The following is a 13,196-nucleotide window of genomic DNA, read 5'->3' on the forward strand; positions in this document are numbered from 1 at the left end:
CGTCTGTTTGAGTCAGGCTGAGCAGTATGTTGGTGAGTTTGAGTCCGAGTGAGTCCGGCTGAGAAAACGTTTAGTGAGTCTGAGTCCGAGTGAATCTGACTGAGGAAAATTTCGGTGAGTCTGAGTTCGAGTGAGCTCTCGGAGCAAAATATATTTATTGAGTGAGTCTGAGTGAGGTCCAATACCTTTGCCGACCTATGCTTAGTGCAAACTGCCCGCAGTTTTTCTTCCTCGTTGTAAATCTTAATTTTAGAGAAATTCCCTACGGGTGTACCTTGAAGTCAACCCGGCCACTACAATAACAATCAAATAACAATCCAGGATAAGGATGTGGTTATACTTGTACATTTAAAATATGGAATTCATTTTCGTTCATCCTAAATGACTTCGATGCGGACTAGAAAATAAACTTTGCGGATAAAAGTGTAGTGGAAAGGCTGTAAATTGAGCAACAGGCGCATCTGTTGCATCCGTTGTGTGCGAAATCACAGCGCACAGGCCGGAAATCCCTCAGACGTACGCTAAGCGACTCGTGCGCACTGATCGCTTTTCTCTAACCGGAAGATAGCAAATTAAATTTTTGTTTCTTTTTTACGGGTTCACAGCTGCAATGCCTCGCAGAACTCCCGTCATAGCCTACTAAGCGCGAAGCTCGGTGCATTTTTATCGAAGCGCCTCGACAACAACAATTACGTGTCCTCCAACCTTCTAGACAGCTCAGGTAAGTAAGTTGTGGTCACAACACATTCCCGGAGATATTTCGTACTCTTTCAAAGCGCCAAGTCAAGGGTTCCACCACATGTCACCCAAGCATCATATTGGAACGTTGAAGAGGGGGAAAGGGAGGGAAAAAGAACAGCTCGTGTAAAGAGCTCTCTCGGTGACGCTTCAAAGAACTCTTAACAGTAAGAACAAAACCAAAGCCCTCCCCTTCCAGACTCTTAATAAAGACATGCGCGTTCTTTTAGGACGTTAAGAAACCCACGTATAAGCTGTCAAAACATTGAGTAATGTCATTCGATTTACTTCAGCGGTAGACAATTGAGGAAGCTTCATCACCTCACGTATATTAGTGCGTCTCATCTGCAGTTTTGCCTCGAACGTATAGCCAACAGGACCGACAACATAGATTTTCCCTCGCGCAGTCTACGACCATGGACAGTGTGGCTGTAGCGGCAACTCTGCTGTCGGCCTCGCTTCTTTATCTTGCACTGCGTCGATGGCTGTATGGCAACAGAGCACCGCATGGGTCACAGATGCCTCCGGGTCCTCGCGGATACCCCCTCGTAGGTCACCCTGAGTTCCTGCACAAGGACTTCCACTGCAACCAGGCCATGAAGTGGGCAAAGCAGTATGGACCCATATACAGGTATAGGCTGGTTAGCTCAATGCTAAGGCGAAATAGCGCCTACATTACTCGAGTTGAGATCAAGCTCTGTTTGCCTATGCTGTGTCATTTCGTCTACCCTGCCTGCTTCCTCCGCCACGAAACCTCGCCATCTATAATTGTTGTCGCCAGAGGCGTCAGTTACGGATGTGAGGACAACATGTGCGCTCACAAGCCAACCCTCGTTACCACCCTCGTCCGCAGGGGAGGGCGCGTAAAGGAAGGCAAGGCCCCCGGGCCTGTTCATATTTATTTATTTATTAAGTGCCTGCTTCGACATAAGGCATTACAGCATGGAGGGTACGGTACATATAATCAAGCACACAAAAATACATTCATTAAGCATGGATAAAATCGTCATTTCAGCAAATGCATACAGTTTCAGGTGGCAGAGTGTTCCAATCTCTTATAGTACGAATAAAGAAAGAGTAGCGGAAGATGCCACCCCTAAAAGGAATGTCGCGTATTTTTAATTGGTGATCTCGTCTTTTAGAAACATAGTCGGGTAGTTGAAAAAACAATTGCCTGATTATCCTTGTTTTAGAATGATAAATGCTATGGAGAAATTTTAATCTGAGGCTTCAACGACGGCGTTCAAGAAGATGCCAATTTAATGTTCTTAACACAAAATTGTATTATGCCGGTGTCCACCGCGAATTCAGGGACATATTTCCGTCGCGGAAATGACGCAGAAAAAATGCGCACGATCAGATGGCAAAGAAAGAAAGTTCCGTCAACGGGAGTCGAACCCACGACCTCTCGATTGTGGGTTCGACAGAGCCCGGGCACGCTATCCACTGCGCCACGGTCACACACACTTGAGGCTTTACAAACGCGCCTTCTATATCTCACACTTTCCTCTCACAATGCTCTTGATCGGCGGGGTGATGTCGCCCTCTGGTAGTGATAAAGTGAACTAATGTATCATGACCGTGGCCTCAGCTACTAGCTCCTGCAACGCGTCCTTGCTACGCGTCCATCCGTCCCATTCAGCGCGTTTCCAATAGGAGAAGTGCAATTTTGTCAACGCCTTAACGCACCGCGAGGTGGCGACCTTAGCCCAAGCGTCGGCCTCGCTCATATAGCTCTACGACGCGTACCTGACTCGCCTGAATGTAACATCTCGCTCCCCGCTTACGCTCGCCCCGAAAAAAAAATAGCGGCCGGGCTACAGGGGAGACACGACGTGCGTTTCGTTATCCTCTAGTCCGGCCGTGACGTTCAATAACTCTAACATGCCGCGGGATGGCGACCTTAACCCAAGTTCTGCGTCCAATCAGCGCCACTCTTCTGGCTGTCACACCGCTTTCTCTGATTACGCTCTCATCTATAACTACTACAGCTGCCACAAGGGTTTGTTTAATCATTGATCATAGACGTTAGCCGTCAGAATGGAGATGTACCACCAAGCATCAACGTGGGTGCATCTACGTTAAACGTTGCTATGGCTGCCAAACACCGACAGACATTGTGCAAGCTCTCTTATATGAATGTACAGTGAACATTCAACTACCCCCCCCCCCCACATTATTAACTACACTAGTATTTGAGAGAGTATACTTAAATATTGATGAAAAGTAATTGACGAAAATAAGTGTCATCCTTAACGTTTCTTTTAACATTTCCAAAATTCCTTAGGATCGTCCACCAACTTCTGGCCCAAGCTAACGAAGTAGGTGCGTTTGGCCGATCCAGCGAGCTGTAACTCAACTAGCTGTATGTAGCGACTATCCGATTTCTCAGTTTTGCTGAGCCGATAGACTCTTCTGATTTTCCGTAACAAGGAACGGAGTTGTCGGTTAAAAAATGGTGTATCTTTTGTACTTTTGGAAGACAGTATTCGAAGGGGAACAAATTGATGTCTCAGTTTAAAAAGCTCGTTTTTAAGTACCCACCACAACTTTTCCGCGTTCAATTCATTTGCCAGTGTGTCAAAAGTAGGAAAGTAAGATTCAAGTGCTAAGTTTAGCGCAGTTTAGTTAGCCTTGTTATATACATGCACGGTTCTAGGGGTTTTTTTCGATAAACACGCATTTCGAAAGGTAGCGTCCGCTACAATAACGTTATGATCGTTTAAGCCAGGCAAAGCTCATCTGTTTGATATAATGCTCGGTGAATCACACAACAACAAATCGAGCACAGTGTCAACATTACATGAAGGGTCCAAGTGGTGCAGCCCATTTTCATGCATAAACTCAAAGAAGGCTGGGTATGAGCCACTTCTTGCACTACCTGTCAGCATATTACTCGGCTCCCAGTTTATACCGGGAAGATTGAAATCTCCTCCCAATACAATGTGTTCACTTTGAAAAGTCCCAAGAAAATCAGTCATTTGAGCAAACTGGTGACAAGAGCCACCAGGTGGTCGATAATAAGACCTAACAAGGAAACATTCACCACTTTCAGCCCTTAGGAGTCTCCGACTGCTGATTCTTGCATATACATGTAGCGCACTGCTCGAATGAACCTTGCCCGAACAAGCTCCCACATTTCGACCACAACAATGACGGATTTATAGAGTGCCTCCCTGAATGCACAATAAAGCTTGCCTCCATTAACGCAACACCCACACCCATGCAAGTGGAGTGCCTGTTCCTCTGGTTATCGCTGGTTAGTTGCCAAGTACTTGTCAAAGCCTGGCTGTCAACTCTTTTTGACCGTCCGGCCGACCAAGTATAGTGATACAGTCGAGTGGGAGGCGGTAGCGAATATTTCCCAATTATTTACAACCATTTTGATCGGTTTTGCTTTACATGTAACTTTTATTCCGTTCAGCCTACAGTAGCAACGTGAACGAGGAGCCTCGTGAATCACAGACGAAGTGCATATCGCAGTAGAAAGGGAACAGCTTTTACTTTTGTCTCCATTCCAACCCTTCAGTCAACAGACACTAATGGCTTTTTTTTCTTTTTTTTTTTGGTTCGGAAGCCATCCAATCTCACAAAACGCTGCGGTAAAGCGAAGGATGATAATTGAACACCTCAATGTGTCGTTTGTGTTTCAGCTTTACTTTCCAAAACTGAATCTATGGGGCAATGTCGCCAACTTGCATTCACTATCCGTGTTATTACACGCGTAATAAATGGCACGGATTGCCTGCAAGAGGTAATCAAGCGGTCCTTCGGAACCACTCGTTTCATCGCTGACCATCATCTGAAAGTGGCCCTTGGCGCTGGCTCACTGGAATAAGCGACAGTTCCGTGCGCAGTATATATTTGCTGAGATGAACGAAATATCGACCGCCCACTTGTCGCTCATTTGATTGCAGGAAAAACATCCCTCTGATATACTTGCGCAAGTGGTAAGCGTACGACTTGTCCGTTGCAGTAGGTATTCGAGCATAGGCGGCATCGGCATATTGCGCGCAAAGCGCGCAGGGTTACATACATAAAAAATCAAAGCCAGTTCCACCCCAAGTGAAAGCTGCACGAACTGCGGATCATTGATTCGCCTGTGTTTTCCTATTGCTTACATTGTGTTTATCAGCTCTTTTGTGTTGTTTTCTGTCCTTTTCGTTTAATTATGCGACATTTCACATCCTTTTCTGCTCTTTTCTTTCGATTATCTGATTAGTTTTGCCATTATGTATTTTCTGTTCTACTCCTATGGTATCCTTTATGCTGTTTTTCTACTGTTTGTTACTTCGAGCGCGGTGCGTGTAACTACCCACGCTGCCGTTTAGCCTCCGCTTCTCTCTTCCGTAGATTTGTGTCTAACTCCCGACGCTAGTATTTCGCTGCCGCTTCGCTGGCTTGGACAGACGAATTGGCCCTTCGGCGACGTTGGCGTTCACGGGCAAGCGTGCGCTGGCTTTCCAAACGAGAGAGAGATAATAATCTTTAATGAAAATCCCGGAGAGGTTAGCCTGGTTTGTCGCCTAACTTGCTACTCCAGGTGTCGAGTGATGACTATGGTATAAACCATGATCACATATACACACGAATAGTACGTACAGTCACAAACGTACATATATACACGAAAGAGTCATTAACAAACTTTGGTTAAGTCGAGTGTTCCTCAAGAACACCAACAGCACTTTTGTGCTGGGCATCGCATAACCAAACGTGCATCATACTCGGCTTATGTGTATCAAAAGTGTGACCTGCGTGGCACCAACGCGAGACATGAGACGACGATAGGGCGGTGCCTTAAACTGCTCTGCAGTTGAACCAGCAACTGCCGAGCAGGGTGCGCCGTTCCACTTGACACAAGACGAAGTAGTAGAGGCGCTACCCCTTCACTTCTCCAGGCATCCACAAGTGTGATATCGTGAAGTTCGTGACGACGTACTTTGCATGAGCTAGCCTCGATGACATTATCCGTGTGATCAATTTAAAACTAAATAAACAACTTCTCACTTCGTTGGTGCTAGTCAGAGTAGCAACACCAACCCGAGTCAATCAACTAATTAACAATGTCGTGTACTGAACTGCACAGTGATCTGTGTAAGGTCGTAACCTAGCCAATCAGTGTATATCACGGTAACCACAGAGATACCGTCACTGCCATTACCAAATGATGAAAATAAATTACAAGTACCCTTGTCTGACTCTGCGTGGTGTGACGCTGATCATCCGCCTTCACATAATGTGGGCGCCTCTTTCTTTTTTTCATAAGTTGACTCACTTGACTAATATTAATAGCATTGGTGAACCCTTGTCGTAAACTATTCTTCTAACATTCTGATCGGAATGGCCAACAATTCTGCATGCGATAACTGTAGCTGCCAAGAAACGATAGCCCATCTTCTGTGTGAGTGTCCCCTTTTCAGTGGGCCAAGACAAGAACTTTCCAAAGCGTTAGATAGACTTGATAATCGACCTTCGCCGGAACAAAGGGTTCTGGGACACTGGCCGAGTCCGTCCTCAGCACAGCAGGCTTTGAAAACATTGTGGCGATTCTTGCGGACAACTGGTCTTACAGACAGACTGTCACAAATTAGCGTGTTATAAAGCGCGCGCGCGGCCGCTTTCAAGCAGCTGCGCGACAAAACGGCGCGAGTCGCGCGCCCAAGAAGCGCGAAAGACGAAAAAACAAGCATCAAAAGACGCCGGCGCGCCGCATTCTCCTCACCCACTCGAGCCAGACGCAGTCAACACGATCGAACGCCCGGCAAAGCCTAGATCTTTCCAGAAGGAAAGGGTGACGCATCCGCGAGCGATGCCGCCGCGATTCGAACCTACGAGAAAGCTCTCGCCCTTTCTCTAGCCTCAGCTGTACTGCACGCCGAAGAAGCCTCCTGACGCTTCTAGAAACCGGGGGAGAAGGGATAAAAGCGTGCAAGCGACGACGGTCAGTAGTAGTGCAGACAGGAGACAGTCGACAGTCGAGACAGGAGTGAGTCAGTCGAGAAGGAGACAGTCAGCGAAGGAGTGAGCGAGTCAGTCGGCCCGGATATGGTGAAGTTACGCTAAGTGTGGCTCCGTCAGCCAAAGAAGACGTGTTTATGATGTTGTGCGGTCAGTCGATCGTCGATTTGGAAGAATCCGATGACGACACCGTGTGAGCCGTGACATGTCACGACGACGGTTGAGCTACGACGATCAACGCTGGAGCTGGCGTGAGTGTTTCCTTGAAGAGAAGCATTCGATTACCGTCCAAGTATTGTGGACTGGATACGCCATTATCTATTCAGGACTTTAACTGTCGTTGAATAGTTGTAATGCATGCGATTGCATTCGTAGCGTGTGATCTGTTTGTTTAGCTCCCGTTGTGTAAACACCACCTGAATTATATTGTGAAGTTGTAACTGGTACCAGCCGAGTGTGCATGTGTTTGTATTATTTGTATTGCCTTAACTGAGAATATATTTCGTTTTCGTTTGTGTTATCGACTCTCGGCTCTGACTCGGTCTTTGGACCACAACCAGCGCTCGCTGGCGCACCAAAGGACCAACTCTAAATTGTCCGCGCTTTCGTGCTGCGTTTTCGGAGGGCCGTGACGCCAGCCCTTAGAATCCGCCCGGCGATTGCCAACCCGATTAACGGGGCAAGTGACAATTATTCTGGCGTCCGCGACACAGGACCTTTTTGGTGCACAGTGTGCCCAAAGTAGGGAGAAAGAGCCTTGAGACGTTGATAGTGCTTGCGAACGATTCTTGAGCGTTGCACCGCGTTCTCGCTAACCTGTGTGCAGAGAGTGTTTTGTAATTCGAAATTAGGGAGAGATTTTGTGCACGCGGCTAGGTTTTGTTGACGGGCATCATGGATCTCGAGAAATTAGTTGCCCTTGGTGAAAAGATGGGTTTCTCTGGGGCCGAACCACGAAAGTGGGTGAGCCAAAAGGAAAAAGAAGAAAGAGGGAAGGAAGAAAGAGAGCTGGAGAGAGAGAGGCTAGCAGCTGAGAGGGAGAGAGAAGAAAGAGAGGCGCAGATGGCTGAGAGAGAAAGGCAACGGCAGCACGAGTTGGAACTCGAATGGCTCCGTTTGCAGCAGCGCGCAGAAATTCCCGTCCAAGCTAGAGTGGAGAGCAGTGAAAGGGAAGATCATAGCTTCCGATTGAACCCAAGCAAACTGCTTGTGGCGTTTAATGAGAGGAAAGATGACCTTGATGCATACCTGCACAGGTTTGAGACAATAGCTAGAAGCCAAAATTGGCCGGAGCAGCAATGGGCAACAGCTTTGAGCACTTGCTTGAGTGGCGAAGCGCTCAGTGCGTACGGTAGGTTGACACCTACCGATGCAGCTAATTACACGAGAGTGAAAGCTGCTTTATTGAAGCGATTTAGATTCACCGTGGAAGACTACCGTGATCGGTTCCGTACGGGAAGGCCAGCTGATGGCGAGACGGCAACGCAGTATGCTGCGCGGCTCAGCCATTATTTTGACAGGTGGATCGAACTTTCAGAGACGGCACAGGAGTACGGTGAGCTTAGAGAGCTTCTAATCAGAGAGCAATTTCTCACCAGTTGCCACCCGAGCCTGTCGCTGTATCTGAAAGAGAGGAGGGCTAAATCGCTCGAGGATATGCTTGAATTGGCCGATCAATTCTTGGAAGCACAAAGTGGCACGAATCTAGCCAAAGTAAAAAAGGAGGTTCACGAGGAGTCGAAGAAATCTGCACCTGAAGAAAACAAGCGTGCACCGGAGAGTGTTCCGCGATGCTTTCTGCGTAACCGCGTGGGTCATCGCGCTAACAGCTGTCGGACCAACTTCTCACGCCCCAGTGTGATGAACTGTTTTAAATGTGGTCAGACTGGGCACAAAGCAGACAGATGTCGAAGCGATGCGAGTAAAGTCCACCAGGCGGCTTGTGCGTATGCCCCGCCAAACGAGGAAGCAAAAGCGACCAGTGATGAATTGGCCGAACTGAAAAGCGGGAAGAAGATGCATTTCATTGGTGCTGCGGTGACAACAGATTCAACCAAAGGAATGCCGACACTTAAGGGGAAAGTTGGTGGAAAGGAAGCCACAGTACTAAGAGATAGTGGATGCACCACGGCTATCGTACGAAAGAAATCGGTCCGAGAGAGTGATTTCACAGGGAATACCCAACCGGTTCGCCTGCTTGATAGTTCTATTCGAATGCTTCCTGAAGCCAAGATTGAGGTAGAGACCCCTTACTTCAGCGGGAGAGTTACTGCCCTGTGCATGGATAACCCCCTGTTTGACCTAATCGTGAGAAATATCGACGGAGCTCGAGGGCCATACGATCCTGAACGTTTGGGAGGAGCCCCGAGGATGGAGCGCTCGTCAGTTCGGGAACCGCGACAAAAAGGAAGCGCGGAAGGGAATCCCATGAAGTATGCCGCCCGAGCTCAAATTGAGGCCGAGGTATCACGGAATATCAGTGAGGAGGCACCAACGGTCACTGTACCGCCTGTGGAGACGCGCCGAGCAGGTGACATTGCAACTGAGCGGCCACCATCATCTGCGGCTCAAAAGATGACGAAGGTGGTCCTCCAAGCAAAACACCACGACGCGCAGAAGTCGGCGAAGCACCGCGAACGTTCCAACGAACGCGACCACGCCTTGCCGATGTCGAATGTGTCGACGGCAGCAGAGACGCCCCCTCCGGTACCGTCAAATGGAACGGCTCGCAAGAAGAAGAAGAGGAACAAATTGAGAGCGAGCGAGCACCGAAAGAAGGGGCGCAAGCGCGGCACGATTTAAACAGTACAGGGTGTTGGAGTTGAAAGTGTTTTTAGTGTTTTGAGTTTGAGTTGTGTTATTATATCCTGCGGGAAGTGTGTATGGCTAGTGAGCCCAAGTGTCTATTGCGTAACATTATGTGTACAATGCTATTGATATAACGGTATAAGCGTTGTAAATGAAGAGCTTTGTTTTGTGCGTTCGCATTGTTTTATACGAAATGTATGATGGCGTTTTGTACTTGTGTACTTGTGTTTATCTTTCTATGTTGTGACATTGAAATGCCCTGTGAATTGTATTTAGAGTTTTATTGTGAATGTGACGCTCATTGTGTGAAGGACTGAGTTATGGACTCTGTCTGTGGGACATTTTTGGATGTGTATGTGTGCGCTAATTTGTGTTGTTTGAATATTATGTGATAATATTCTTGAAGTGGGGGCAGTGTCACGAATTAGCGTGTTATAAAGCACGCGCGCGGCCGCTTTCAAGCAGCTGCGCGACAGAACGGCGCGAGTCGCGCGCCCAAGAAGCGCGAAAGACGAAAAAACAAGCATCAAAAGACGCCGGCGCGCCGCATTCTCCTCACCCACTCGAGCCAGACGCAGTCAACACGATCGAACGCCCGGCAAAGCCTGGATCTTTCCAGAAGGAAAGGGTGACGCATCCGCGAGCGATGCCGCCGCGATTCGAACCTACGAGGAAGCTCTCGCCCTTTCTCTAGCCTCAGCTGTACTGCACGCCGAAGAAACCTCCCGACGCTTCTAGAAACCGGGGGAGAAGGGATAAAAGCGTGCAAGCGACGACGGTCAGTAGTAGTGTAGACAGGAGACAGTCGACAGTCGAGACAGGAGTGAGTCAGTCGAGAAGGAGACAGTCAGCGAAGGAGTGAGCGAGTCAGTCGGCCCGGATATGGTGAAGTTACGCTAAGTGTGGCTCCGTTAGCCAAAGAAGACGTGTTTATGATGTTGTGCGGTCAGTCGATCGTCGATTTGGAAGAATCCGATGACGACACCGTGTGAGCCGTGACAAGTCACGACGACGGTTGAGCTACGACGATCAACGCTGGAGCTGGCGTGAGTGTTTCCTTGAAGAGAAGCATTCGATTACCGTCCAAGTATTGTGGGCTGGATACGCCATTATCTATTCAGGACTTTAACTGTCGTTGAATAGTTGTAATGCATGCGATTGCATTCGTAGCGTGTGATCTGTTTGTTTAGCTCCCGTTGTGTAAACACCATCTGAATTATATTGTGAAGTTGTAACTGGTACCAGCCGAGTGTGCATGTGTTTGTATTATTTGTATTGCCTTAACTGAGAATATATTTCGTTTTCGTTTGTGTTATCGACTCTCGGCTCTGACTCGGTCTTTGGACCACAACCGGCGTTCGCTGGCGCACCAAAGGACCAACTCTAAATTGTCCGCGCTCTCGTGGTGCGTTTTCGGAGGGCCGTGACGCCAGCCCTTAGAATCCGCCCGGCGATTGCCAACCCGATTAACGGGGCAAGTGACACAGACCTTAAGGAGCCCTGCAATAAAGGGGCCCTGGAGCAATTTTTCAAGTAGCCACGGAATGGCTTCACTAAAGGAAGTTATCTGCTCACGAATCGAACGCAAAATTTTTTCAGAATCGATCCAGTACGAGCGGAATTACAAAGATTTGGCGCACGCTGCAATTGCTTTCTCTCTTCTCTCGCCCCGACGAAAGCGCTAGAAGCTAAGCAGGGGAGGGGGATGGCACGGGGAAAAAAGGTACGTCAAGTGCGCCTCCTGACCTTGAGCACATTTTCTTTTTTTTTTTCGAACGCGTGGCGTATTACAGTGTGATCGCGCGCGCGCGCGCGCGCGGTCGAGTGGCGGCCTCTAGTGGCGCCCGCACTAACTACCGAGCGCGCCATGTTCAAATCAGCCAATGGCGTGGAAACTGCCTGTGACGCCGTAAGCACCATTTTTTGTCAAGAGAATTCTCGGGAGCCTCGACTACCGATCGGCAGCGTTTTATGACCGGCAGCGTTTTATGCTGAAAAAGGGTTGCAGGGCCCCTTTAAGCAATGTTGTGTTCTACTTTCCTTTTGTTTTTATTCTCTTGCTCTCTTTTATTTTGTAACATCTCTTTTCTATCATCTTTTATTCCCCTTACCCCCTTCCCCAGCATAGGGTAGCCAGTCAGTCTAAGAACTAGCCAACTTCCATGTCTTTCCGCTTCTTCCCTCCCTCCTTCGTTCTAACGAAATAGTTCTAACCGCACTGAAGCACGACAGCAGGCCTGAAAATATTCAACAAGTGTAATCACCTGCTTTTCTCAATGCATTCTGTGATTTTTTTCCCGCGTCTTCCATATGCAGAATAAAGACGGGTCCCACAGACATGGTTATTCTGAACGATTTTCAGTCGATAAAGAAGTTCCTCACTAAAAGAGAAATCCTGTACCGCCCAGTCAACTGGTTGTTCAAAGGCGCACTCTACCCAGGTAAGGTCGCGCGTTTGTTATATATACTATCTAGCAATACTTACTATACTAACTAGCTACAACTAAAGCCCCTCCATCGCGTCTGCCGCCGCTTTCTTAAGTAGAACCATCTATTGTTTCGAAGACACCGCCCATTTCCCGTTCCGGAGCTTCCGGAAGGAAGTTCTTCAGCCACTTCCTCCCGCTTTTTTCTTCCATCTTGTTTCTGCAAACTATGAAACCGTTAAGCGCACAAAGCCGGGAACAAGAAGACGACACACAGAGCGCTACTTCCAACTGATGTTTATTGCGACACAAAAACGCCATATATGTAGTTCCTTCGCTCAGAAATGGCTACTGCGCATGTTTGAGAGCTGAGCTATCAGTTTCTCTCTTATTTCTACGCTCTCCTCTCTCTCTCTTTTTCCCTTTTCGCGCTAATGATAACAGGCTTTGTTAGCGCGTGCATGGGAACCTGGGCGATACAGAAAGATCATTTGAACCACACAAGTATTTCTTTAACAAGAATCATAAAGGCAAAATAAACAGGGTGAAAAGGTGACGTACCAAAAATGAACAAGGGTATGAAAAAAGCCGGCCAGCACAAATGAGCAGGAATGAAAAACAATTGCGGCGAAACAATGGAAGTCGTCAAAAGGTAAAAACGGTATGAAAGCAGAAATCGTGAGAAGGTAAAACAGTATAAAAAAGACATAAAAAAGAGGACCTTTGAAAGGTTAAAACATAAAACGTAAGAGCAAAACTAAGTAAAAGTCACTGGTTTTGCAAAAACGCCAGCTCTTTCTTCGAAAGCGATACGGAGGGCATGCTAACACAACTGGGTCCGAGCTGTTCTATGCACGCTGTGGGGGTGTGGGCGTAACGCGAGGGGAGAGAGGGGGGAGCGTAGGAGAGGAGAGAGAGCTGGAGGGGGCGCGCATTCGCAGTGCGGGGGGGGGGGGGGTTGGCGGACATAGTCCCCGCCATACGCTGCTTCGCATCTAAAACAATATTCAGCTTGAAATACATATGACCACTCTGAATCGAGAGTACAAAACATGTTCTTTTTTATCAAGACTGAGTGGCGAGGTATCGTAGAGGGCGTGAGAGCCACGCCGAATATGAGGCGCCCTCTAGGAGGTAGAAGAAAAATTTACACCATCTCCTGCTAAAGGGGATCGTGAGGCGATGCGAAGCCGGAGCACTTGCACGATCGCGTTCCGTTGGCGTTCGCTGGGCATGCTACCGACCTCGCGTCATGGAACGCGAAGA

At 48.1% G+C, this 13,196-nt stretch overlaps 1 protein-coding gene across 1 annotated transcript in view; it reads left to right on the forward strand.

The window, feature by feature from the left end:
* The first annotated feature begins 1,222 nt into the window (after window positions 1-1,222).
* LOC125757143 (cytochrome P450 2A7-like) overlaps window positions 1,223-13,196 on the forward strand; it is a 45,217-nt gene continuing 33,243 nt past the window's right edge. The window contains exons 1-2 of the mRNA XM_049412352.1: window positions 1,223-1,369; window positions 11,821-11,945. Of these exons, the coding sequence (XP_049268309.1) occupies window positions 1,257-1,369; window positions 11,821-11,945 (238 nt within the window). The 5' untranslated portion in view covers window positions 1,223-1,256. The remainder of the gene's footprint in view (window positions 1,370-11,820; window positions 11,946-13,196) is intronic.

Source organism: Rhipicephalus sanguineus, chromosome 2, assembly GCF_013339695.2.
Source record: "Rhipicephalus sanguineus isolate Rsan-2018 chromosome 2, BIME_Rsan_1.4, whole genome shotgun sequence".
Lineage (NCBI taxonomy): Eukaryota > Metazoa > Arthropoda > Arachnida > Ixodida > Ixodidae > Rhipicephalus > Rhipicephalus sanguineus.